The 27,995-nt window shown below is 39.9% G+C and overlaps 1 protein-coding gene across 7 annotated transcripts in view; it reads left to right on the top strand.

The window, feature by feature from the left end:
• GAPVD1 (GTPase activating protein and VPS9 domains 1) overlaps positions 1 to 27,995 on the top strand; it is a 75,624-nt gene that overhangs the window by 5,663 nt on the left and 41,966 nt on the right. For 6 of the 7 annotated variants that reach the window (XM_026513960.4, XM_026513961.4, XM_026513963.4 and 3 more), the window contains exons 2-3: positions 23,367 to 23,584; positions 25,137 to 25,980. In XM_026513960.4, the coding sequence (XP_026369745.3) occupies positions 23,400 to 23,584; positions 25,137 to 25,980 (1,029 nt within the window). In that variant the 5' untranslated portion in view covers positions 23,367 to 23,399. Of the gene's footprint in view, positions 1 to 2,214; positions 2,353 to 23,366; positions 23,585 to 25,136; positions 25,981 to 27,995 lie in introns of those variants that run through there. The other variant, XM_057313758.1, reaches the window with a different exon arrangement.

A 27,995-nucleotide genomic window follows, 5' to 3' on the forward strand; every position in this document is an offset into this window, starting at 1 on the left:
GTATGAACTCTTGGTTTCGGCTCAGGTCATGATCTCACAGCGGGATCAAGCCCCGTGTTGGGCTCTGTGCTCAGTGCTGAGTCTGCTTCAGATACTTTCTCCCTCTCCCTCCTCCTCTGATTCTACCCATTCCCTCTCTCTTTCTGAAACAAATAAAATTTAAAAAAATAAAGTAACTGGTTCTGCTACACGTCAGCAGCTGAAGGGACAAATATTCCATATCTGGCTTTTATGCATTCTGCTCCTGCAGTGTGCCTGGCACCACGCTAGATGCTTTACTTTCACTGACCTGTAAAATCCTCACGACTACCCTATGTAGTAGGTCCTATTTAAAGAAGACACTGAAGCACATAGAAGTTAAGTAACTTGCCAAAGTCCCACCGTCTGTGGAAGGTAGAATTCCAACCCGGCAGGCTCAAACCAAAACCACCACACATTTGTGGGACTCAATCTCACAACTCTGAGAACATGACCCGATCCAAAACCAAGAGTCTGCGGCTTAACGGACTGTGCCACCCAGGTGCCCCTGGAGTGATTTTTTTAAAAACTTTAACAGACTCATGAGTTGTTTATAGAGGTACAAGTGTAAAGGATAAAGAAGATTTAGATTGGAGATACTACCACTGATGGGAGAGTAGAAGGTCAGGGAATGCTGTGTGAAGGACACATTTGAACTGGACCAAAAATCATAGATGTAATTGGCTATAGGGCTATTGGAGAAGGGCTCCAGGTGAAGGAACAACCTGAACAAAGAAGAGGAATTTGTAAATTAGAGAATATCCAAGTCTTTTTCCTTTTTTTTTTTTTTTCTTTTTCTGGCTAATGTGTTAGGTCTGTGAAATGGAAAAATGGGAGGAAAGATTGTAAAGGTAGCTTGGGATGAAGAAATACTGAAAAATTGACGCTACCCAGCTGATAGTATGTGATCGTTTGCCTGCAGGTGTATCAGCCCCTTCCTCGTGCTCACTACAGTGAGATTGCTCAGGGGAACCTGAAGTCAATATTCTGAAGAGCCAGAGAGGTGGGGGGGGGGGAGGACGAGTGTGGGCTGTAAAGTCAAACAAATCTAGTTTTGAATTCTCTGCTGCATGATAGAATGGTTAGGCAGTAAGGTATTTGACTTTTCTAAACCTAATTCCTCTTCTGTAAAGTGGGTGTGTTAGGATTGACTAATAACAATAGCATATGAGAAGCATCAGGAACGTGGCTGTGGTTCAGTAATTGCTAGTTATCTTTTGGTGCTCAGGCTTTCAATCTTCTTTTACTCTTTTCCACCTTGTTACCACATCCCTGACTTTAAAACAAGCCTTAGTCTTGGTGCCGTTTTGGCCACTATCACAGTGCTGTCACTTCTCACTTCACCAGTTGACTCCACTGTGAGTTTGTGAGCTGCTTTCCAGTGCTGGCGGAGAGCACTTCCCACCTTACAAGGTGATGCTGCCTCATAATGGCATTTGGAGAAATGACCCCTAATTATTGTAGGAGATTGAAGAGGGAAAGTGGATGTACTCCTAATGGTAAGACATTTCACTTTATTTAAAAGATTAAAACAATTTTTTTTAGGATTGTTATTGGGCAGAGTTGGTTACATATTACTCTAGGATTCTCCAAGGTCAAGTGTGATTTTTTAAATTTTATTATTATTATTATTTTTTAAAGCCTGATATAAGTGGAATCCCTCTTACTTGCTATGGAAAAACCAGTACTTGAAAAAAAATTCTCAAATGGCTAATTAACTTTTTTCCCCCCTTCCAACTTTTGGTTTTTTTGCTATACACAATTCCGTCTCCTGGAGTTAATCTTTTCATAGGTATGAAGGATTTCAGTTACATATTTTTTTACATCTGAACCACCCCTTAAGTAGTCCTAATCAAGGTATTTTCATTTTTAAAGTAACTAAGACCAATAATTTCTGTATCATGTACACATTTTAGAAGACGCTTGGGCACTGAGCTGTTTGATTTCTTGTTTTTATTTTTGTTTGGCTTTTTCTTTTTTTAAAATTTTAAGTAGGCTTCATGCCCAGTGTGGGGTTTGAACTCATAACCCTGAGATCCAGAGTTGTGTTGTCTACAGACTGAACCAACCAGGCACCCCTCTTGTTTTTATTTTTATTTTTTTTAATTTTTATTTATTTATTTATTGAAAAGATTTATTTATTTGATAGAGGGAGAGACAGCCAGCGAGAGAGGGAACACAAGCAGGTGGAATGGGAGAGGAAGAAGCAGGCTCCCAGCGGAGCAGGGAGCCCCATGCGGGACTCGATCCCAGAACCCTGGGATCATGCCCTGAACCGAAGGCAGACGCTTAACGACTGAGTCACCCAGCCCCCGCCTTGTTCTTAAATTATAGGTAATTAAAATTTCTTTCTTTATACTTACCTATGTTTTCTTATTTTTTGGAATATGTTTCAATTTTTATTATGATTTTGTAGAAACAACAGTAGGGCAGTTTTTCACTGTTTCTAAGCTGAAATCCAGGTTTTTTTTTTTTTTTTTGAGTTTATTTATTTAAGTAATCTATATACCCATTGTAGGGCTCAAACTCATGACCCTGAGATCAGGTATTGCATGGTCTTCCAACTGAGCCAGCCAGGCACCCCTGAAACCCAGTTTTGAACTCTGCAATGCAATAGTCAGAAGTGGTGAATATTTGTTCATATTTCAAGTTTTTGTGTTTACTATATGTAAATGAATGGTTGAGCAAATGTTTAACAGTATAGCTTAAACAGTATATATATATATATATCAAGCCAAAATTATCTTTGTATACACCTTTTTTGTATGCCATTTTTAAAAAATAAGGCTTTAAGCCTACTGTTGTAACGCTAAAAGCAGGCAAGATGTCTGCTCATTAATCTGTCCGAAAAGGTGCTTGCTTGGTCTTGCTCCCTTGTAATGCCAGTACACCCACGCTAGAGACTAGTGGGAAACATGTCGTCAAACATGTTCAGTTCTTCCTTTTTTTTAACTTACTAATTTATGTTTCCAATTTATTTTCTGTGACTCTTTGAAAGGATTAAAATTGGAAAATTTGAAGGACAAAAGCATTAGTCAAGGGTTATTAGCCTGTTTCTCTTTTTACAGAATCAGAGTCAGATTATCTTCTTAAGTGGTCTTAATTTCATCCAAATACGTGTATTTTTAAAGGTTTTAGGACTTAGGCTAAACTCATCTATTTTTTTAAAAGATTTTATTTATTAGAGAGAGAGAGAGAACAAGCAGGGGGAGAGGCAGAGGGAGGGAGAAAGGGAGAAGCAGACTCCCCACTGAGCAGAGACCCTGATGCGGGGCTTGATCCCAGGCCCCTGGGATCATGACCTGAGCTGAAGGGAGACACTTAACCAACTGAGCCACCCAGGCGCCCCTAAAGTCATCTATTTTTAACCCAGTCTGAACTATCTCCTGTCATTTTCTAATGTAAAACTCTGACCCTATCTATTGATTTTACTTCCATTATTTGTAAATCATGACTACCTGACAAAAATACATTAGGTCTCAAAGTTACAAGGCAGAATTGCAAAATGTTTACAAATACAGATTTCTGTATTGAAAAGCCTATGGAAGACTAGGTGAATTCTTTTTCTGCAAAAGAGACCCAAGGAGTCTTTGAGTCGTCTAGAACCACGTGTTTCTTAATATCTAACTATTCAAGGTTGTGATGGGCCAACTTGGATTCTGATGGAAAGTGACCTATTAAGCCTCCTTCTGAGTAAGTTTCTGTTTCATCATTAATGGTAATAATAACTAGCATTTATTGAGTTCTTTCTCTTTTTGTAGGCATTATGTAAACTAGTTAAAATTATGGATTTCGGGGCGCCTGGGTGGCTCAGTCATTAAGTGTCTGCCTTCGGCTCAGGGCACGATCCCAGGGTCCTGGGATCGAGCCCCACTTGGGGCTCCCTGCTCTGATGGGAGCCTGCTTCTTCCTCTCCCACTCCCCCTGCTTGTGTTCCCTCTCTCGCTGGCTGTCTCTCTCTCTGTCAAATAAATAAATAAAATCTTTAAAAAAATTATGAATTTCATAATTCTATGAAAGCATCTTAATGATTGATTTCTTCTTGAAAAGCTATTTAAAATTAGATTTATTTGCCATTTATTACTTATTTATTTATTGTCCAGGAGGTTCCTTTAAGGTAAAACACAGTCAATGGTATGGTAAATGTGATGAAATGAACATGACAGCCTGCTGTTTACATACCTTCCCTAATTTTTAGGGTGGATTCTTGGATCTTGAAACAGGCTTTACCAGTATTACAGCTCAGCAAAAAATGCAGCTGAAGCTCAAAGTTCTCTTTCTGCTCTTCTGTTTGGTTGTTTTATCCACTCACTGTATTTACAGAGGAAGCTAAGTTTATCCAGGGGACCAAAGCTTCCTCAAAGCATGTGAGGTGGTGAAATCTTTCTCTCAAAAGTTCTCAAAGGGTTCTAAGGGTTTTAGGTTTTTAAAAAATCATTTGGTTTATCTTGAGCTCCAGGTTTATATATGTCTTAGTGAGTTGTCATTAGAGATTGTTGAATTGGAGGAAATTAGATTTGGTGGTATTTAATTTTGACTAATAAAATTAATGGAGATTTATCTAATTGTGAAAGTTCCTGATACCCACTTCTAGATTGGGTGCATATTTCTGTATAATTTATTGTTTCTGGGAAATCAAAGGACATAATTTTAAAGCCGTTGCAGTTCTGCTTATTGGTATGTAGCTTGTTACTGTTGAACTGTGTCCAGAAGTACTGTCCCTTTTGTTGCACTTGAAAACTTTCAGTTTAAATATATAATTATTCACAGAATTTGTCTGGTCCCAAGTGTTTAAGTAATTGCACTAACAGATCTTTCAGAGGGGGGATCTTAGTGCCAAGTTTTTATTATGTTCTCATTTTTTAAAAAAAATTACTAAAGTAATGTTCTTTGTTTGAAAAATAAAGAAAACAAAAAAACCGAAAACCAAAATTGGGCACCTGGGTCTGCCTTTGGCCCAGGTTTGGAAGGAGTCTGCACTGGGCTTCCTGCTCAGTGGGGAGTCTGTTTCTCCCTCTCCCTCTGCTTCCCCCCCCCCCCCCGCACCCCCCCTCCCCGCTCGTGTGTGTGCACACACACACTCTCTTTCTCTCTCTCAAATAAATAAAATCTTAAAAAAAAAAACAAAAAACTTAAGGGGTGCCTGGGTGGCACAGTCACTTAAGCATCCAACTCGATTTTGGCTCAGGTTGTGATCTTGGGGTTGTGGGATCAAGCCCTGCATTGGGCTCTGTGCTCAGCATGAAGTCTGCTTGGGATTCTCTCTCCCTCTCCTTCTGCCCGTTCCCCCACTTGCTCGCTCATGCACACTCTCTCTTTCTGTCTCTAAAATAAATAAATCTTAAAAACAAAAACAAAAAAACAACAACCTAAAAACGGTGCAAAAAAGGGAAAAGGGGTGCCTGGCTGGCTCCGTCAGAAGAGCATGTGGCTCTTTATCACGGGATTGTGAATTCGAGTCCCATGCTGGGTATAGAGATTACTAAAAAAATACATATAAACTTAAAAAAATGCAAAAAGTCAAAGCTTTTCTTCCCCACATATGCATGCACATACTGTATGTTTTGGATTTTTTCCCCCCTGAAATTATAGTTAACATTTGTGCTTGCATAGTACTTTACATATATTAACTTGTCGTTGTTGTTGTTGTTGTCGTTGTTGTTGTTGTTGTTTTAGCGGGGGAGGGACAGAGGGAAAGGGTGAGAGAATTCTAAGCATGTTCCATGCCCAGCGCGGAGCCTGACATAGGGCTTGATCTCACAACTATGAGATCATGACCTGAGCCAAAATCAAGAGTCAGACACTTAACTGACTGAGCCACCCAGGCGCCCCTAGATATATTAACTTAAATCTTCACAACTCTATGAATATATCTTATGAATTAGATTCTATTTTATATCCATTTGGAGATGAAAAAAGTGAGGCAGGGAGAAGTAATTACCAAAGGTTGCACAGCTCGTGAGTGGCAAAGCTGAGATTGAGTCCAGGTTGTCTTGCTCACATGTTGTGTTTTAGCTGCCTCTGGGGTCTTCCTGGCCCACTAATCTGTACTGTGCTTTTTTCATGTAAAGATGGACAACTTTCACTGTACCTCTATCTCCTTAATAATTATATAATATTCGATGGCAGATGTGTACCATAACTCACTTAGTGTCTTTCAAACTTCATCTTGTTTAATATTGCCAGTTACATTAGTAATGGTTTCAAGTAATACTTTAAAAAGTGAAGGTTTTTGAACTGGAACAAGTGAGGATACATGAGTATTTACTAAGTAATGCATATTTTTTGCTGTCCAGGTGTTTTGATACTCTCTCAGCTGAGTTGTATAATAAAATCCAAGCTTAACCCACAGGCCGTTGGATATGTATGAATTTCATTATTTTTGTGGTTAGTCTGTCTTCTTTAGTTCTGGAAAATTAGTAGTGTTTTAGGGGTAAAATCGACATCTATGTGGATTTTATTTACTTTGGTAGGGTCTAAAATTTTGGTGTTAGAACAGGAAGTCTGGTGTGTTAATTTGAGATGTAAATACTCTCTGGCTTTATATTACTTACATCTTCAAAGTCGGGTGCCTTTCAGTTCCTTGTAGTTATGCCAGGAAGAGTTGGTACTAAGTCCATTTTTTTTCCTACAATGTTTTACTCTTGTTTCAAATATACCAACTGACGATATTGAAGTATTATTGTTTCCTTCCCCTCCTTATTGATAGTTATTTCTTAATTGTGAGGAAATATCTTTTTTAGTACATTAATAATTATTTAAAATATGTCTATTAGAAAGATAGTAGATATTTTCAACTTAAATTAATTACTGTTCTTTAATCATTTTGGAACTGGTTAGAAGTCGCTTGGCTGATTCCTAACTAGCACATCGCTCTTGATCATTCAGTCCTTTATTTATTAACTTTTTATGAATGTAGACATTAAATCAGTACCTGCTAAACGCAGGTCTGTCTGCTAAGCAGTGGGGATGCCAAGATGACTATCTCCCTACTTCAGGTTGCTTGGAGTTTTGTTGAGAAAACAGCATGTTGTTGCTCACAGTGTAAAATGCTGTGATGGAGATGAGCCCGAATGAGACCAGATGAGAATGGCCAGGAGAGCCTCCTCGGCTTGGACTGGGCTCTGATGCCTGAGTGAGAGTTAACTGGCCAATGACAAGAGTGGCCAAAGGAGTCGAAGTAGAGGGTATATCGAAATCTGATTTGTAAAAACTGTTCACAATTGTTAATATCACGTACAGTGTGAGAACACAGGGCCCTCAAGGGCAGACATTACCCGTCTTGTTCATCGGTGCCTAGCACATTGCAGATATTTAACAAACATTTGTTGAATGAATAAATGAAGGAAGTGTGTTAAGCTTACCGTGCTTGTCTGTCCATTTTTTGGAAAGAAGTGAGTTCATTTTTAATACCTGACGATTTTTAGGTCATTTAATTTAACAAAATATTTTAAAATGAGTAATGAACTGTAACTGAACTGAATGAGGTTAAGTCTTGTAAGGGGAAGCACATGTGGACAAATCCTTGTAATTCAAGATGGTTATTTATATGTATAAAAAATATTTGCCAGGGATGTCTCTGTCTTGTATGGATTGGTTAGATTCCTGAAAAGTGGTGGGTAGTTAAAATAAATCCTCAGATTTAAAATATTTGATTGATAAAATATAGGAGCTAACATTGTGGTAGGTAGGTAATTAAAAATTGTCAGTCATGTCCTTTTTTGTCGTATCAGGTTAATATGAATAAGTACCTATATAATGAACAACAAAAAAGGAACTTGCAGTTCTGTCAAGGTGTAGGCATCGGTATCTAAAAATGTTTCCCATGCTTAATCCTTGAGTAACATCATAATTTTCCCCAAATCCGGATCCTATTTGTACTATTATTTATTTGTCTTTTTTTGTGGACACAATTTAAAAATATTTTTCAAGAAGCTTTACGTTGGGGCGCCCAGATGGCTCAGTGGGTAAGCGTCTGCCTTTGGCTCGGGTCATGATCCCCGGGTCCTGGGATTGAGCCCGGCATTGGGCTCCCTGCTCAGTGGGAAGTTTGCTTCTCCCTCTCCCTCTGCTCCTCCCCCTGCCTGTGCTTTCTCTCCTGCTCTCTCTCCCGCTCCCTGTCAAATAAATAGATAAAAATCTAAAAAAAAAAAAAAAAAAAAAAAAAGCAGCTTTATGTTATTACCGTAATGAAAGGCTAACACCTCATATCCTAAATAGAAAGCAACTTAAATATAATAAAAACAAAACAATGTTATGAAACCTAGCTAGGTACTATTTGCAGAAGGTGCCGGGTTTGGGGCCCCTGGGTGCTCAGTTAAGCGTCCACCTCTTGGTTTCGGCTCAGGTCATGGCCTCAGGGTCTTGAGATCAAGCCCTGCGTGGGGTTCCGTGCTGAGCATGGAGGCTGCTTAAGATTCTCTCTCTCTCCCTGAGCCCCTCCCCTTGCTTACCCTCTCTCTCTGTCTTCTCAAAATAAATAAAAATTTTTTTAAAAAGTGCTGGGATTGAGGCCTGCTATCCTTTAATTAAAAGGAGAGATTAGCAAAGTGTTAGAAAAGTGTTGAAGACAAATTGGCACCTTGCTTAGATTTTCTCCATGATGTGAATAGAAGGATTGAAAGAGGCTTGAAAATGGGGTAGCTTTCGGGGTACCTGGGTGGCTCAGTCAGTTAAGTATCCCACTCTTGATCTCAGCTCAGTTCTTGATCTCAGGGTCATGAGTTCAGGCCACATGCTGGGCTCCACGCTGGGCATGGAGTCTACTTAAAAAAAGAAAATGGAATAACTTTCCTACCTCATGGTTCATTGTTATTTAGTGTCATAGGGAGGAAGGGATGCTCTCTGTTGGTGGGAGCAGTTCCCCCAGAGCTTCACAGAGGGAAGAGATTCGGGGGCTGGGTCTTGAAGGATAAATCTGGGTTCATTTGAAGGCTGTGGGCCTCTTGGGGCCTATATGATAGCATCTGCTCGTGTTGGAGACTTGAGGATATAGTATGGCGGCAACAACTGCTTTGGGGAAGTGAAGAAATGGTGGGAGAGGAGCTAGCAGATGTAAAAAGAGGGATTTAAGGAATTAATCTCTAGTAACTTTTTCTAAACTTTCATTTATCATTTCTTTCATAGAAATTTGAGGGAATATAGGTTATTTATTTAGTCCTGAAGTCCAACTAAACTTGACTTTGTCAGACAGTTTGAAACTTTCAAAGAAAGGGGGACTTGTCCCGATACCGACTCGCATATTAACTGTTGGCCAAAGATTGGGGTGATTAAAAGTTGTCCTTGGCTGTGAATTACAGCACTCACAGATGGCATAGTGGTAAAAGCTCGGTGAGCCACATGTACCTGGCTTTTACTCTCAGCTTTGCCAGTTACTAACTTGACCTTGGGCAGATTATTTAATTTCCTCAGTTTCCTCACCTATAAAATGTCGGTAAGAATACCTGCCTTTCAGGAGTGTTACACAGATTAAAGGAGAACATCCATATTAAAGCCCCTGATTGGTGCCTAGTTCATGACAAGCCTGAAATGTGTGGTAGTTCTTCTTTTTTAAGATTTTATTTATTTATTTGTCAGAGAGAGAGAGAGCGCGCGCACAAGCTGAGGGAGAAGCAGGCTCCCTGCTGAGCAAGGAGCCCAATGCAGGACTTGATCCCAGGACCCTGGGATCATGATCTGAGCCGGACGCAGACACTTAACCAACTGAGCCACCCAGGCGTCCCAGTTACTATTCTTTTTATTTCCTAAGCACCAATGTATTTTACTACCACCAATTAAAATTCTCTTTGAATTCAGCCATAACTATTTATAATGCCTTTTAAGAAAGTTTGCTGTTAAATGGAAATTAATGTAAAGGCAGACTTTTCTTAAACGGTTCTGGCTAGGAAGTATATTTGCCTTGCTTCGCTTGACCAGGAATTAGTGCAAAATGTAATGTGCCTGTGGAAATTTTGTTATGAAGTGTCTGTATTTCATTTTTTTTTTTTAAGATTTTATTTATTTATTTGACAGAGAGACAGCCAGCGAGAGAGGGAACACAAGCAGGGGGAGTGGGAGAGGAAGAAGCAGGCTCCCAGCAGAGGAGCCTGATGCGGGGCTCGATCCCAGAACGCCGGGATCACGCCCTGAGCCGAAGGCAGACGCTTAACGACTGAGCCACCCAGGCGCCCCTGTATTTCATTTTTGATCACAGTAAACCGAGAGAGAAATGTTTTCAATGTGATAGTTTAAACACTAAAATGTGTTGGGGCACCTGGCTGGCTCTGTTGGAAAAGCATGCAACTCTTGATCTCGGGGTTGTAAGTTCAAGCCACACGTTGGGTGTAGAGATTACTTAAAAATAAAATCTTTAAAAAAAAAATGAACACTAAAATGTGTTACCAGCTGTTAATGGATTCTGGAACATCATGTGGTAGCTGGTAATCCTTTTTCTAGGTGGTGGTTGTTGAAGATTGTGATAAATTACAATGTTCAGATGTTTTCTCAAGTTAGTATACTTTTTTTTTTTTTTTTTACTGAAAAGAAAGTTGCTAAATTGGATCCTTGGACTTAGAAGTGTATTACTTGTGTAATTTAAAAAAAAATATGCTTTATTTTTTTTAGAACAGTTTAAGATTTACAGAAAAATTGAGAGGATAATACAAGGAGTTCCTATATACCCAGCGCCAAGTTGCCCCTATTCCTAACATCTTACATTAACATGGTATATTTGTTATAATTAGTGAACCACTGTTGACACATCATTGTTAACTAAAGTTCATATGTTATTTTGATTTCCTTAGTTTTCACCTGATGTCCTTTTTCTGTTCCAGGATCCCATATTATATTTGATTGTCATTATCTCTGTAATTTTTAATTAGATCATCTTAAATTAGGCACATTAACATATTTGCAAAGCATACTTTGTTCTCAAATTTCAAAGCCATACTTTTGTGTGGCATTTATGTTACTAAAAATGCTCTTAGGCTGAAGACTGTTGGCCTTTACTTTCACTTTTAAATAGTCTTTTACCAGTGTAGGTTCCACAGCCTTAGCAAGTACTCTAATCTGTTTAGTTAAGACTTTCATACTTCCCGCTTACTTTCATGGAAAGGTTCATTTTGGTCAGTTCTCTTATGCGATGGACATGGAGCTGTGTCCCTGTGAAATGATAGACATCACCTTTTGATTGGCAAGAAGAATGATGTCTTCCATTGTGTAGTCATTTACACTTTCCAGTCATCTCATGTGAACTATACAACTTAGCATGTGAGAGGAACAGGGACACTCCAGTTTTGAAGGTGAGGAAACAGAAACTTAGGTGAAGTGACTAAGTTGCTAGTAGGTCACACTGCCGATAGGTGTCAAAGCCCAGCCTTAAATGCCTCATATCTTCTGACCCTGGTTTTGGTATTCTTTCTGCTCTGTTTGACGTAGTCTCTAAAACGAGAAAGTAGCAGGTGGTCTTCTCTTACATAATATAGGCTGTCTCACAAAGTTATTCCTGAATTTATTAAATTAATAAAGGGAGGATTAACTTGTTTACTTGAAGTCTAGCTGTTAAAGTGTAGAACCATTTGATATCTGTCATTAACTTGGGATCCCTTTAATTAGCAAGTTTCAACAGAGAAAACATGAAACATGATTCTCATTCCATAAAACATTTGAAATCATTTTTTTCCTAGTGTAGAGTCCTTCTCTTGAGTAATAGTTCATTCAGGCATAGTCGCTAACATTTGTAATATGTGTATCCTCCGTGGAGTGTATTTCCTAGTTCGCACATTTCAGGCCGTTCTTCTCCATGCTCTGCATCAGAGTAGGTATAGCTTGCTTATCAGGAATTGGCAAGCTTTTTCTGTAAAGGGCCAGATAGTAACTATTTTAGGCTTTGTGGGCCATATGGACTCTGGAGGACTCTGGCAACTATTCAGCTCTGCCATTGTAGCATGAAAACAGCCATAGATTCTATATAAACAAATGGGCATGGCTGTGTTCCCATAAAACTTTATTTATAGAATCAGGCCCCTAGCTGAATTTGGCCCACAGGCTGTAGTTTGCCAGGCCCTGCTCTATACCATTGTGGAAGGATACAGAAACCCATTGTGCTTTACTCCTTCAGCTAAAATCTTCCTACTGTTCTCTCACTGGTAAGTCTTCATAACCTGAGTTGAAAAGCTTAACATTTGATTTAACATGCATGGTTTATAATGCATTTTATTTTTGTAGAAAATGTGGTAAGTGGAACTGAAGTTACAGATTTTCAGAGTCTAATTTTTGACTACAAAAAGAAATGATCTCCCTTGGAAAATGCTTGCAAATTTCAGGAAAAAATTCTGTTTGTTACTATTAGATATGCTAAAGCCTAATGTTAATGTAAACTCTTTTATTTTTTACTTACGTTCTTTTTCACAGAGCAACTTTTGACAGTGCAATTAGCAAATATATATGAGCGCTTCTTGTGTTTGTTCATGGTATTGGGGACTAGGGATACATCCATCTGGGTGATGCTCTCAGCCTTTGAGGGGACCTGTCATTTTTGCTGGAAGGACAGGATACAGCTATCAAAGATGAAAATAAAAACAAAAAGTTTCAAATTAGTAGTATGGATAAGCAGCACTTTAAGAGTTCAGAGTTGGAATTTATCGCTGGGAGCGTACTATATGGTTGGGAAGGAAGGTTTTATTGAGCCAGGCCTTGGAAATTAGAACAAGTAAGTAATTAAGATGAGACCTGATGTAAATAACAATGAATATAATAATGGGGCACCTGGGTTGCTCATTCGGTTAAATGGCTGCCTTGGGCTCAGGTCATGATCTCAGGGTCCTGGGATCCAGCCCCGCATCGGGCTCTCTGCTCAGCAGGGAGCCTGCTTCTCCTTCCTCTGCTGCTCCCTCTGCTTGTGCTCTTTCACTGTCTCTCTCTCTCAAATAAATAAAATCTTTTTTTAGAAATAATGAGTATAATACTATGAAGGTGAATTGAAAATAAAAATGAAAAGGCAATTTAGCTGGAACAAGTGGTTTTATGTAGGAAAATTGTGTGAGATAGGATTGGAAGTGTGGGTTAAGGGAAGACTGGTCCTTGAGTATTAGGCTAAGCAGTTTGGAAATTATCTTCTAGGAAGTAAGGAATAAATGAAAATTTTGAGTGCCTTAGTTTTTCCTTTAAGTCTTTCATGAACCTTCCAGGTATTATTGTTAATATTTTCAGTATAGTGTGCTTATTTTAGTTAACATGTAATGATAATTTCGTACTGTTCACCTCTTCTTTTCTCGTCCATCAAAGACCATATTCCTGTTCTTCCTGTATTATATCTACTCTGGTTATGAAGTCTCTAACAAGAATATGTTATTGAAATACCTCTTATTCATTCATATATTCATTTACCAAATATGGACTGAATGCTTGTGATTTGACAGGTTTTGTTCTACTCAGTGCAGATACAGCAGGGAACAAATAGGCAAAAATATCTCTTTCTGTGGAGAGGAGATATGAGTGTGTGACAGGGTAGGGGCTGACATTTTACATAAGGTGTCCAAGAAAGACCTCATTGAAGAAGACGACTCTTGTGTAAAAAGTCCTAAAGGAAGTAAGAGATTTGGGTGGCGAGCAAGTGCAACGGTATGGAGGTGAAAGTATACCTGGCAAGTTTGAGAACATAGATGGAGCAGAATGAAAGAGGGGACCAGTAATAGAGTGATAATATGTCCTTGTTTACATCTCTTGTCTTGATGACATTATTAATAGTGCCCACTTTCACTCCTAGTAGTGTCTTGGTTTGGTTGGCAAATTATATGGTCTTTTGGTTATAGGAGGTAAGATCAGAGAGGTAAGAAAGGTGGAGGCAGACTATGGAGAGCTGAGAAAAGTTTTTGGAGGATTTTGGGCACAATCTTGATACGATTTGACTTGGATTTTTATAGACTCATTCTGGCTGCTATGTTGAGAGTAGACTAGGAGCGAGGACTGAAGCAAGGTTAGGAGGCTGCTGCAGTGATCCCAGCTGAGAGATATGGTACTTTGGACCAGGGTGGTAATTAGCAATAGAAATGATGGTGAGTAGATACATTCTGCCTGTGTTTTGGACGTAGGGTCATCAGGAGTTGATAATGGGTGTAAGAAAAGAAGGGAGTCAAGAACGATGACAAAGCTTTTGGTTTAAGCAGTTGGAAAGATGGAATTGCCATTGATTGAGATGGGGGAGACTGGGATTTAAAGATGTTTTTCTCGGGGGGGAGGGAGATGAGTGCAATTCTGGACATATTAAGTTTGAGATGCCCGTTGGACAATCCACTGGAGACGTTGAGTAGTTGCGTATTTGGATCTAGGCATTCAGGGGAAAGGTAAAGTCTGGAGATACTACTTTGGGAGCTGCCAGCATTTTGGTAGTTCTTAAGCCATGAGATGGAATGAGATTGTCTAGTGCTGAGTGTAGTTCGAAAAGGAAAGGTCTAAAGAATGAGCTTGATGGTAGCGTACTACAGTGTTTTGAAGTTAGGGAGATGAGGGGGAATTACAAAGGAGACTGCGACTGAGTGGAGGAACTGAGACTGAACAGGAGGAACGCCGTGAGAGTGTGGTATCCCAAAGCCAAAGAAAGTGTTTCAAGGAGAGTGGTCAACTGTGTCAGATGCTTCTGTTAGGTCAAGAAGAGGAGGAATGATAATGTATCATTGGATTAATAATGTGCTTGCTTATTTATTTATTTATGTATTTGTAAAGATTTATTTGAGAGAGAGAACAGGGGGGAAGAACAGAGAGAGAGAGGGAGAGAGAAACTCAAGCAGAGCAGACTTTACACTGAGCACGGAACCTGATGTGGGGCTCGATCTCACAACGCCGAGATCACAACCTGAGCCAAAACCAAGAGTCAGACACTTAACCGACTGTGCCACCCAGGCGCCCCACAATGTACTTATTTATTACTGGTGACTTGAAGACTAGCAGTTTTGATGGAATGGGAGGACAACACTTATTGGTGTGGGCTCAGGAGGGAATTAGAGGAGAGAAACTGGAGACAGTATAAACACCTCTTTCAAAGAATTTTCTTATAAAGGGAGGGAGAAAAATGGGGGTAGAAGCTGAAGGGGAGACATGAAGTAGAGAGGTTTTTTTATTAAATGAAAACTAATAGCATGTTTATATACTGGTGAGAATGATCCAGTAGAGAAGGAAATGTGGATGGGAGGGGGATAGGGTAGTTGGGATTTTTACAGTAATGTTCTTAAGGCATGTGAAGGGAGGAAATTAGCATACAAGTGAGGGTTGGCTTTAACGTAGAGAAAGGCAGTTCATTCAAGGTAAAGGAAAAAGTGGAGCACGAGAGAGAGAGAGAGAGAGAGAGAGAGAGAGAGAGAGAGGGAGAGAGAGAGAGAATATACATACATATATACTTGTAGTTACTTGCAGTTTACTTTGCTTCTGGCTTCATAGTTGACTAAGCTTTGTGAGGACAGAGACTGTGTCTGTTTTGTTCTGTCCTGTACTGTTAGTGCCTGGGTACAGTGAAGACATTCAGAAAATATTTGTTGATTTGAATTAAATTGGGGAAGATAGCTTTCAACAGCCTTTCCAATTCTAAGTTTCTGTTTGATATTAAGATCATAGAGGAGGGGTGCCTGGGTGGCTCAGTTGGTTAAGCATCCAACTTTTGATTTTGGCTCAGGTCATGATCTCAGTGTTGTGAGATTGAGCCCCGTATCGGGTTCCATGCTCAGCGCAGTCTGCTTTTTCCTCTTCCTCTACCCCTCTCCCTACTCGTGCTCTTTCTCTCTCAAAATAAATAAATAAGTAAAATCTTAAAAAAAAAAAAGGTTATAGAGGAAATAAAGAATTTATTTTTTTTATTTTTATTTTTATTTTTTTTAAGATTTTATTTATTTATTTGACAGAGAGAGAGAGACAGCCAGAGAGAGAGGGAACACAAGCAGGGGGAGTGGGAGAGGAAGAAGTGGGCTCCCAGCGGAGGAGCCTGATGTGGGGCTCAATCCCAGAACGCTGGGATCATGCCCTGAGCCAAAGGCAGACACTTAACAGCTGAGCCACCTGAGGAAATAAAGAATTTAAACTCAGCTAAGAGGTGAGGGTTGGAGACAACCTGTATTTTAAATGATATTTGAGTGTAAACTCCGATGAAGTAGATGTCAGTAGAAGCTGGATGAAGTTCTGTAAAAACCAATAGAAAAAAGGATCTTTAAGGAGTCAGTTAGTAATAGAATTGGAGATTAGGGTAGATGTGACTGACAAAATGTTTAGATTAGTTGGTTGAGAGCAAGGGCTGCTTTGGAACCAGAACTGAGTCAGTGTGAATTTTGATGTGGCTGCTTGCTAGGTATGTCAACACTTTTCTCAACTGTTAAATGAAGTTAATGAGAGCACAGTCATCATAGGGTTATAAGGTTTCAGTGAGGAAAAAAATAGTGCCTGGCATAAAAAAAGTTCTAAATAAATGGTAGCTTGGTATGAGTATTGTTATTGGTATTGTCATTGTTACTTTTCAGGAAACTAACTTATTTGCAAATGTTTATACTTCCTGTTGTCTTCAGTATGGTAAAATTTCCCCACTTCTAGTTATTTATGCCTACATTTTATTTAAGCAATTTCCCAGTAGCTATAACTATTGTGTTATAGTGGTGCCTTAGAAGAGCAGAACATTCATAGACTTTACCTTTTACATTCTCAAACCCTTTTCCGCATCTGTTGTGTTTAAGTAGTGACCTGTTAGGTATTATTATTTGTGTGTGGGGGTATTATTTTTTCAAAATGTATGAGCCGAGAGACTTGGGGCTACCTGAATTGAGTTCACTTAAAGTGTTTGAGCTCCTACCTGCCATCAGCTATGTTAGGACACAAAGTTGAATTCTTTCCCTCAGTGTTTACAGTCTAAGGGGAGAGAGAGATATATAATTATACTCTGGCATATGCTGCATGTTGTGTAAAATAGTATTCAGAACATGAATTTAATTTAGGTAAACTGTGGGCAAAAATATAAGTCAGAGTTAATTCTCTTGCATTTTACCCAGTGGTTTACTGACACTTTTTTTTTTTTTTTTAGGGTGGGGGGCAGAGGGTGAGGGAGAGCAAGAATTTGAAGCAGACATGGGGTTGGATGTCACAATCCTGAGATCATGACCTAAGCTGAAGTCAAGAGTCGGATGCTTGGGGCTCCTGGGTGGCTCAGTCAGCAGGTCATGATCTCAGAGTCCTGGGATCAAGCCCTGCATCAGGCTCCCTGCTCAGCGGGTAGCCTTCTTTTCCCTCTCCCTCTGCCACCCCCCCCCACTTGTGCTCTCTCACACTCTGTGTCAAATAAATAAAATCTTAAAAAAAAAAAGAGAGTCAGACACTTAACTGACTAAGCCACCCAGGCGCCCCTATATAATAATGTTTTTAAAAGTGTTATTTTGTAGGGTAAGTTATTACCTGTTTTTTGGCAGCACCCAGACCAACTTATTATAGAAAGGAAAGCAATAAAGCGTATAATTCTTGAACTTGGTGAAAGAAAAAAATGCTGAACAAGTTTGTCTAGATTTATTGAAAATGTCTTTAAAGGCGTTTGGAACTACTGAAGGGTTTGGAAGGTGAATTCTTTAGACTAGGTGGAGCATTACTTTCATGCGTTAATTTTTTTAAGTGAAGCTATATTTGAAGATTTTAATTTCTAAATTGCATAAATTGGTTCATATTTTGCTGTGTCATTGGAAACATTTTATGTGTCCTATCTTGAACATTTCAGTTATAATTAGACTGTGAGCTCCTTGAGATTAGGGGACCTGGCTAGGCTCCAGCCAAGCCCAGTAATATATTTGTTGAATTAAGTTGTATTAAGCAGCCAGAAGGGTGCAGTTTGAGAATTTCTAAAATATTTTTCCCTATTTTTTATTATGAAAAATTTCTAACATAACTGAAATTGTTAAAGGATAGTATAATGATTATCATCTACCCTCCACCCAGATTCAACAGTTGTTTACCTTTTGCTGCATTTTAAAAATCTCATTTTTTTGCTGAACCATGTCCAAGTAAGTTGCAGACATCCTAACATTACTTTTACATACTTGAGTGTGTGTCTCTTAAAAATAAGATACTCTCCTAAGTAAGCACAAGATTTTTGAATCGTTCTTGTAAAGATCAGGACTATAATAATAGTGTACTGGCTCTGTCATCTCTCATATGTGTGGTCCTGGGCAGATTATTTCACATCCCTGTGCCTCACTTTTCTTAGCTGCAGAGCACTTATCTCAGAGGGATATTATGAAGATGAAGTGTGTAAAGTTCTTAGAAGCACACCAGGCACTATTTTCAGTTGATAACGTGTTTTCCCAAACATTACTCAACTGTGGTGAATTAATACCACACCCACCCTTGTTCCCAGAGTTGGAAACTTTTACCTTTTTCCCCCATTTGTTAACAAATCTTGTCTTTCTTTCTTTCTTTCTTTCTTTTCTTTTCTTTTCTTTCTTTTTCTTTCTTTCTTTCTTTCTTTCTTTCTTTCTTTCTTTTCCTTCCTTCCTCTTTCTTTCTTTCTTTCTTTCCTTCCTTCCTTCCTTCCTTCCTCTCTTTCTTTCTTTCTTTCTTTCTTTCTATTTTATTTTTTATGTTATGTTATTTGACAGAGAGACAGCCAGTGAGAGAGGGAACACAAGCAGGGGGAGTGGGAGAGGAAGGAGCAGGGTCCCAGTGGAACAGGGAGCCTGATGCGGGGCTCGATTCCAGGACCCCAGGATCATGCCCTGAGCCGAAGGCAGATGCTTAACAACTGGGCCACCCAGGTTCCCCTCTTTTTTTTTAAATATATTTTTAAAAAGATTTTGGTTTTTTGTTTGTCAGAGAGAAGAGAGCACATGCACACAAGGGGAGGTGGTGGGAGTGGTAGGCAGAGGGAGAAGCAGTCTCCTGGCTGATCAAGGAGCCCAATGTGGGACTTGATCCCAGGACCCTGGGTTCATGACCTGAGCCGAAGGCAGACGCTTAACCAACTGAGCCACCCAGGCGTTCCTACAAATATTTCTCATTTCATTTCTCAAACCTGTCCTGTTCTTTCCATTGCCACCTCATTTCCTGCCTGTCAACAATTTCAGTCTCTCTTCATCTGGTCCCATCCCCACCTCCTCATCCTTTTCCTTACTGCCAGAGTTTATGCTCCCAAAGATAAATTTAATACTGTTAATCTCCTGTTTTAAAACTTTTCCTATCAACTACAGTGCAAGGTCCTAGTTTCTTAACTCTGGCTTCTGTGTACCTTCTGGCCTTATCTCTCATTATGCACATTCCCTGCCTCCCCCCATCTCACTGAATACATAGGCACAGCCCCCCAAACTGTAGCAAGCCATGGGTAGCTCTCTAAATGTCCTCGTTGTTACACAGCTCTGTGCCTTTGCTTGGTGGACTCCCCGTATCTGGAATTCTACCCCACCCACCGTCCTTTTTATGTCTGGCAAATACTCATCTTCTCCCCCCGCCCCTCAACTTGCCTTTTAAGACTAGGTGCAGGTTCCTTCTCTTTTTAACCCCCTCTCTATCTGCATTGTACAGTCTTCTAGCATAATACGTGTAACATTTTTGGACAGCCATTTGCTTGCATATCTGCCTCATTGTGCTAGGTTAGAAAGTCCTTGAGGGTACACATTAGGTTTTATCCCTTTTTGTATTCCTAATGTTTAATATGTTGCTTGTACCAGGGGTAAAATAAATATAGATAATGAGTCCACATTTTATGGGTGAAAAAAATCCAGGGTTCAGAGAATATGCTTTATGTGCCCAAAGTAACAGAACTAATTAATGAAGCATTCAGATCTTTACCAGCCCATTTCAGTATTGTTTCCATTAACTGTAATACTTCTTATAGTTCTTAGTGTGTGGACTTAGAGCCCCCTAGAGGATGTTAGAGAAAGCCTATAAAGTCATATATGAATTTTCTATAGATTAATACAATTATATAAGTATATGTCTGTATGTCACCAGTTTTTCTTAATGTACCCACATGGTTTTGTTATTAACTTAACAGATCGTCTTAGTGGGCATACTTATATATATATTTTTAAAAGATTTTATTTACTTGAGGGAGAGAAAGCAGGGGGAGGAGCAGAGGGAGAGGGACAAGCAGACCCCCACACTGAGCACAGAGCCTGTCACGGGGCTTGATCCCACAACCCTGAGATCATGACCTGACCTGAAATCAAGAGTTGGATGCTAAACTGAGCCACCCAGGCACCCATACGTTTAATCTTTTGAGAGTAAAGCAGCATAAGGGCCTTCATGACACAGGAGATTTGGAATAACAGCTTTGCACAGATTGCTAGGGAATTGATAAGGTATAAGAATTTTTTTTTAAGATTTATTTATTTATTTTGAGAGAAAGAGCATGGATGGGAGGGGCAGAGAGAGGGAGAGAGAGTTGCAAGCTGACTCCTAGCTGAGTACTGAGCCCGACTCGGGGCTCAGTCTCACAACCCCGAGATCATGACCTGAGCCAAAACCAAGAGTTGGACACTCAACTGACTGTACCACCCAGGTGCCCCGAGAAAGTGGTTTTTGAAAGCAATAAGATTCAGGTTAGATGGTAATATCTGAAATTTTCCTAGTCTTCAGTAGTTCATTAAAATAAAAAAGTTTAAAAATTTCTAAAATCAGGGGTGCCTGGGTGGCTCAGTCGGTTAAGCATCTGCCTTCAGCTCAGGTCATGATCCCAGGGTCCTGTGATCAAGCCCCGCATTGGGCTTCCTTCTCAGCAGGGGAGTCTGCCTCTCCCTCTCCATCTGCCTCTCCCCACTGCTCGTGCTCTCTGTCAAATAAATAAATAGAATCTTCTTTAAAAAATTTCTGAAGTCAAACTTAATAAAAATTGCTAAACCTGTTTCTTTAAGTCAGGTGGCTTTAAAAGTATTTCCAGCTGCTGCCATATGGTTTTGGTCTTAGCACCAAAAATATTTATTTCAATATATGAACATATTTTTATTGGATCTCTAAACATGTTGAGAGTTCTGAGGTCTGGGTTGTCATCTCTCTTAGAATCTGAATTCACTACAAATTGTATTGTTTTATCAACTCCAAATAGATCCATTAGAGTCATTTATGAATCTGGCTGGGACAACCTTTTTTCCTAGCTTTATTGAGATATATTGACATATAACATTGTGTAAATTTAAGGTATATAACGTGATGTTTTGATACACGTATGTATTGCAAAGGTTAATAAGGTTAATCAACACATCCTTTACATCACATAATTGCCATTTTGTTGTAGTTACAGTGAGGACATTGAGGCTTTACTCCCATAGCAACTTTGTTTTTTTAAAGATTTTTTTTATTTGAGAGAGCGAGAGCACGAGAGAGCACAAGCAGGGGTAACGGCATAGGGAGAGGGAAAAGCAGGCTCCCTGCTGACCTGGGAGCCCAATGCATGGCTCGAAACCAGGACCCTGGGATCATGACCTGAGCTGAAGGCAGATGTTTAAACAACTGAGCCACCCAGGTGCCCCTTTTCTTAAAGCTTTTATTTATTTATTTGAGAGAGAGAGTGGAGGTGGAGTGCTCGTGCGTGAGCATGAGCAGGGGGAGGGGCAGAGGCAGACGGAGAAGCAGATTTCCTCTGAGCACAAAGCCCAATGCGGGGCTCAATCCCAGGACCCCAGGATCATGACCTGAGCCAAAGGCAGACGCTTAACCGACTGAGCCACCCAGGCGCCCCCATAATCTTTAATTCTTAATGAGAATTATTTTTCTAGCTTAATGACGGTGTGCTGTCTGGACACACAATGTTGTATTATGTTATCTGGGCCGCAAGCACTTCTCTTGTTGATATAAAACATTCGTGGTCTGAGGGAAGCTCATCGGTGGGGCTACGATGTAAGTGCCTTGTGTCACTCTGCCCCATATCCCCTGGAAGGTCTGAGACTAGGACCAAAAGTGGCCCTGACAGGCTCCTTCCTGGGTTTTGGGGAGGTGAGTTCTCAGAGAATGGGTATCCACTTGAAGATAGATTGCGCAGGAGGTGCCATGGACCCTGGCTTTGGGGAGGAGGCTGGCAAATGCCTCCTTAGCCAGAGCTTGAAACAGACTCATGGCCAGTGAAGTGAGTTCAATGAGTGAGGTGAGGTACCCTGCCCAGGGGTCTCATAACCCAGTTCAGACTTCTCTATGCTGTTTAAGAAAAAAAAAAAAAAAAAAGTGTGGTCTGGCAGGCATTCCAGGTTCAATGGTATAGCTTAAATAATAATGCTTTAAAATATGTGTGCTATTTCTATCAGTTTGTTTAGCTACTAGATAAACAAGATTTGTGTGATTTGATTCATTCCTTTGGCAAATATTTGTTCAATTCTTGGTAGGAACCAGGCACTCTGCTCAGCCCTGAAATTACAGCTATGAGTAAATAAAACAGACAAGCCTTACCACTCCCTGGTGGCCCTTACCCTTTAGTGGGGGAACCGTACTCTAAGCATAATGAACATGCAAGTAGGTATCTGTAATATAATGCTAGACAGAGGCAAGTACTTTTTAAAAAGGCCAGAAAAGGCAATAGGAAGTGATCGTTTCTATTTTAGGAGTTATCCGAGAAGGCCTTTCTAAACAGACCTTTGAACAGAGAAACCTGAATGGAGTAAAGGTACTAGCCATGCAAAGATACCTGGAGGAATAGTCTTCCAGACAGAGGGATCATCAAATGCAAGAGGCTTTGAGAAGGGGCATGTTCGGCCTGTTCAAGCAAGGAGACCAGTGTGTCTGGAGCTATGTGAGCAAGGATAGAATGGCAGGAGATGAGATTGGAGAAGTAGCCAGGGTAGATCATCTAGGACCTTTAGATTTCATTCTAAATGTAAAATAAGCCTTTGGCTGGATTCTAGTAAGGGAATAAGGTGATCTGACTGAAGTCTAAAGGATACCGTATGCTATGTGGAGAACAGACTCGAGTAGTACAAGAAAGGAAGTAGGGCCATCAGTTAGGAAGTGGTGGTTATAGACCTTTGGGTGAGAGATGATGATGGATGTGGTGAGAAGTAGATTGGAGATGTATTTTGAAGATAGAGTCAACAGGTTAAGTTGATTGATTGCAGTGTAAAAGGGAGTAGTCAAGGGAACTTGAGTGCTAATAAGTAGACACTAGACTGGAAGGAAATACACACATTTTTACTGTGGCTGTCTCTGAGCAATGGCCTTACTAGAAGCTTTTTTTTTTTTTTCCCCTTATCTGTGCTTACCAGTTTTTCTATCCTGAACCTGTAATGCTTCTCCAGAAAATATATAGATTATTTTAAAATTAGAGTTAATCATAGTACTAAATGTAGCCTAATTCTTAATATATTCTCTTATCCCTTTTGATTTTGGAAAATAGCCTAAGTGACACAAAATTTCTAAACTTGTCCTTTTACTCGTAGTGATCAGCCTTTGTACCTTCTCCACATTTGAAGATGGTGAAGCTGGATATTCATACTTTGGCCCATCACCTCAAACAGGAACGCTTGTATGTGAACTCTGAGAAACAGCTCATTCAGAGGCTCAATGCAGATGTACTTAAGACAGCCGAAAAGTTGTATCGTACAGCGTGGATTGCTAAGCAACAGAGAATTAATTTGGACCGGCTTATCATAACCAGGTAAAAAAAAAAAAGGTTTTGAGGTGTTAAATTTTATGAACCACTGTAATTCTGTGCTAACTGTAAATAAATGAATCTATTTCCAACACAGTGCATGCTTTCATATAATTTGAATCACCATTAAGGTGATTATTTTGTCTGTTAATTAACTTAAGCCTTTTACAGAGAATTATAACTTAAGCATTAATATTTTATACCACACCAGCTAATTTTGTATCTTTGTATATATAACATTTTATTGTTGCTGAGAGTAAATTATCTTGTGTTCTTCTTTTTAAGTAGGCTCCACACCCAACTTGGGTCTTGAACTCATGAGCCTGAGGTCAAGAGTTTCGTACTCTACCAACTGAGCCAGCCAGGCGCCCCTCTACTCTTTTTATTATTATTATTATTATTATTATTATTATTATTATTATTATTATTATATTAAGATTAAAAAATTTATTTTTGAGTGATCTCTGTACCCAATGTGGGGCTCAAACTCACAACCATGAGATCAAGAGTCACATGGTCCGGGGCGCCTGGGTGGCTCAGTCGTTAGGCGTCTGCCTTCGCCTCAGGTCATGATCCCAGGGTCCTGGGACCAAGCCCCATATCGGGCTCCGTGCTCAGCGGGAAGCCTGCTTCCTCTCCCATCCCCCCTGCTTATGTTCCCTTGCTTGATGTGTCTCTCTGTCAAATTAAAAAAAAAAAGAGTCACATGCTCCACCAACTCAGTCAGGCACCCCTTTTCTCCTGTGTATCATTTAATACACATTTAATACCCTTGAACACTGGTTTGACCTGTGTGGGTCCACTTATATGTGTAGTTTTTCAGTAGAGTACTGTAAATGTATTTTTTTCTTCCTTAACGATTTTCTTAACAATATTTTCTCTAGCTTACTTGATTGTAAGATTACTGTTTCTAATACACAGAATATGTGTTAATCAACCATGTTATCTGTAAGGCTTCTGGTCAACAGTAGGCTATTAGTAGTTAAGTGTTTGGGGAGTCAAAAGTTATGCATGGATTTTCCACTGCACAGGGGGGTCGGTACCCCTAATCCCCACATCTTTTAAGGGTCAGCTGTGTGTATTTCCATGTTTTGATTCTGTTTATCTACTCCTCAGTTTTAGAAACCTCTTTTTCACTGTGTTAATATCTTACTGTTGCATTTTTTCAAGAAGCAGTTTTTAGCTCTAAGAAGAGTGGTGCTGAGGTATAATATTGAGAGAAGGAGGCAGACATGGAAAAATACATACTGTATGATTCCATTTATGTGAAGCTGAAAAAAAGCAGGACTGATCTTTGATGATAGAAATCAGAATAATGGGGTTTTTTTTTTTTTGTATTTTTCATTGAACCTGATTTACTAGGAGGAATTTGTCCTCTGTACTTTTTGGTTTTGTCTTTCTTTACATATTCAGATGCTGGTGGGCTGAAAGATTTGAGCAGTTTGGAGTGACCTCATTGCTAGGTCTATAATCAGTCTACATTTACAGGTTTCAATGGAATGATGTATTATATTATTGTTATTGATTTTATTGTTTTGCTTGTTTGCTCATTTTTTAGTGCCGAAGCTTCCCCTGCTGAATGTTGCCAACACGCCAAGATTTTGGAAGATACACAGTTTGTTGATGGATATAAGCAATTGGGATTTCAGGAGACTGCTTATGGAGAATTCTTGAGTCGTTTAAGGGAAAATCCTCGTCTTATTGCCTCCTCTTTGGTTGCTGGGGAGAAACTTAATCAGGAGAACACACAAAGTGTTATTTACACAGTTTTTACCTCCCTCTATGGCAACTGCATTATGCAAGAAGATGAAAGCTACCTCCTTCAGGTTTTGAGATACTTGATTGAATTTGAACTTAAAGAAAGTGACAACCCCAGGCGACTTCTGAGGAGAGGAACTTGTGCCTTCAGCATCTTATTTAAACTTTTTTCTGAAGGACTGTTTTCTGCCAAACTTTTCCTCACAGCTACTTTACATGAGCCAATCATGCAATTGCTTGTTGAAGACGAAGATCACCTGGAGACAGATCCAAACAAGCTAATTGACAGGTTCTCCCCATTACAACAGGAAAAACTCTTTGGGGAGAAAGGCTCAGATAGATTCAGGCAAAAGGTTCAAGAGATGGTGGATTCCAATGAGGCCAAACTGGTGGCTCTGGTGAACAAGTTTATTGGTTATCTCAAACAGAACACGTACTGCTTTCCACATAGTTTGAGGTGGATTGTGTCTCAGATGTACAAAACCCTCTCCTGTGTAGACAGACTGGAAGTTGGGGAGGTCAGGGCAATGTGTACTGACCTCCTGTTGGCGTGCTTCATTTGTCCTGCAGTTGTCAATCCAGAACAGTATGGAATAATTTCTGATGCGCCTATTAATGAAGTGGCAAGATTTAATCTGATGCAGGTATGCTTTTGCTATCATCATTACTGTGGCGTTCTGTTGAAAATCAGTTAAGTGAGTAGTGGAGTGGAAACAGAAAATATGATGACAATATGTATACATTCTTACCATTCTGTTTCCTCAAACTGGCTTCAACATTTGCTTCTTAAGAAATAAAAGCAGTTATGGGGCACCTGGGTGCTCAGTCAGTTGAGCGTCCCACTCTTGGTTTGAGGTTGGGTCATGATCCCAGGGTTGTGGTGTTGAGCCCTGCTTTGGGCTCCAAGGTCTGGCTCCACCCTCAGTGGGGAGTCTGCTTGAGAGTCTCCTTGGCCCCCTCATCGCCCCCCCCTCCCCTGCTTGTGGGTGTGCACACACACACACACTTTCTCTGAATTAAAAAAATAATAAAAGCAGTTATATTGGGATTTAAAAATATTGTAGTCATAAAATGTTTTGTTAGTTTTTGGGGCACCTGGGTGGCTCAGTCTGTTAAGCATCTGCCTTCAATTCAGGTCATGATCCCCAAGTTGGGCTCCCTGCTCTGTGGGGAGCTTGCTTCTCCCTGTCCCTCTGCCTGCCACTCCACCTGCTTGTACGCATTCTCTGTCTGTCAGATAAATAAATAAAGTATATTTTGTTGCTCCTCCCCCAAAGATTTATTTATTTTAGAGAGAGTGGGAGAGTGTGTGAGTGAGGGGAAGGACAGAGGCTGAGGGAGAGAAATCCTGGAGCAGATTCCCCACTGAGCTTGGATCCCAACATGGGGCTCGATCCCAGGACTCAGATCATGACCTGAGCCAAAACCAAGAGTTGGACGCCTAACTGGCTGAGCCACCCAGGTGCCCCTCGTGTTAGTTTTTATTTATTTATTAATTTTTAAAAATTTTTTAAAATTTTTATTTATTTGAGAGAGAGTGTTGGGGGAGGAACAGAGGGAGAGGGAGAAGCAGACTCCCTGCTGAGCAGGGAGCCTTATGTGGGGCTCAATCCCGGGACTCTGGGATCATGACCTGAGCCGAAGGCAGATGCTTAACCAGCTGAGCCACCCAGGCACCCCTCGTTGATTAGTTTCAGAAAGAGGAGTTTTGGATTTATATTAGAACTTTTTCCCCCTTTATCATGAGAACTACTGAAGTCATGTTACTTATTTAATTTTTTTAGAGAGGAGGAGAAAGGAAGGGCAGAGGGAGGGGGAGAGAGAATCCCAAGCAGGCTCCACACCAAGTGCAGAGCCCGACTTAGGGCTGGATATCACAACCCTGAGATCATGACCGGAGTTGAAATCAAGAGTCGGATGCTTAACTAACTGAGCCACCCAGGCCACCCCCATGTTATTATTTCTTAAGGGTATCTTTTGATCATATCCTATCCCCCAGAAACACTGTAAAGAAGAAACTGAGTTTATTTGGAATATAATATATCTTTGGATGATTTTTTTTTAATGATAAGCTTTTTTTCCATGGTCATTTCTATTCTGTTGGTATGTTTAGCAATTAACTATATAAAATTTAAAGATTTTTATCTATGAAACACTAAATTTATTCTTAAGATAGTGTGGTTGTAGGTTTTTATTTTTGTCATTCCAGTAGAGATTGAATCACTTATTTTCAAAATGAGTAAAACGGGGAATTGTGCCAGATATTAAGATGATACTGTATGATATTAGCTTTCCCCAGAGTGTCTTTAAAGAGAGTAGATTAGGGTCGCCTTTCTCAAGCTTCTGACTCTTGATTTTGGCTCAGGTCATGATCTCAGTTTCATGAGATCAAAGCCCCATGTTGGGCTCCGTGCTCAGTGCGGAGTCAGCTTGAGATTCTCTCTTTCCGTCTGTCCCTCCTGCCTCCTCTGAAATAAATAAGTCTTTAAAGAAAAATAAAGAGAGTAGATTAACAGTTCTCTTTTACCAGTAAGGAACTTGCTCTGTGAATTAACATTTACTTCCAAGCAGCTCCGTTCTGTAGGATTTTTTAAGTCTAGAAAAAAAAAAAAATCTACATTGAGTATTTTGTGATCTATAAAGGGAAAAGTACTTAATA

The sequence above is a fragment of the Ursus arctos genome, unplaced genomic scaffold (genome assembly GCF_023065955.2).
Source record: "Ursus arctos isolate Adak ecotype North America unplaced genomic scaffold, UrsArc2.0 scaffold_18, whole genome shotgun sequence".
In the NCBI taxonomy this organism is placed as follows: Eukaryota; Metazoa; Chordata; class Mammalia; order Carnivora; family Ursidae; genus Ursus; species Ursus arctos.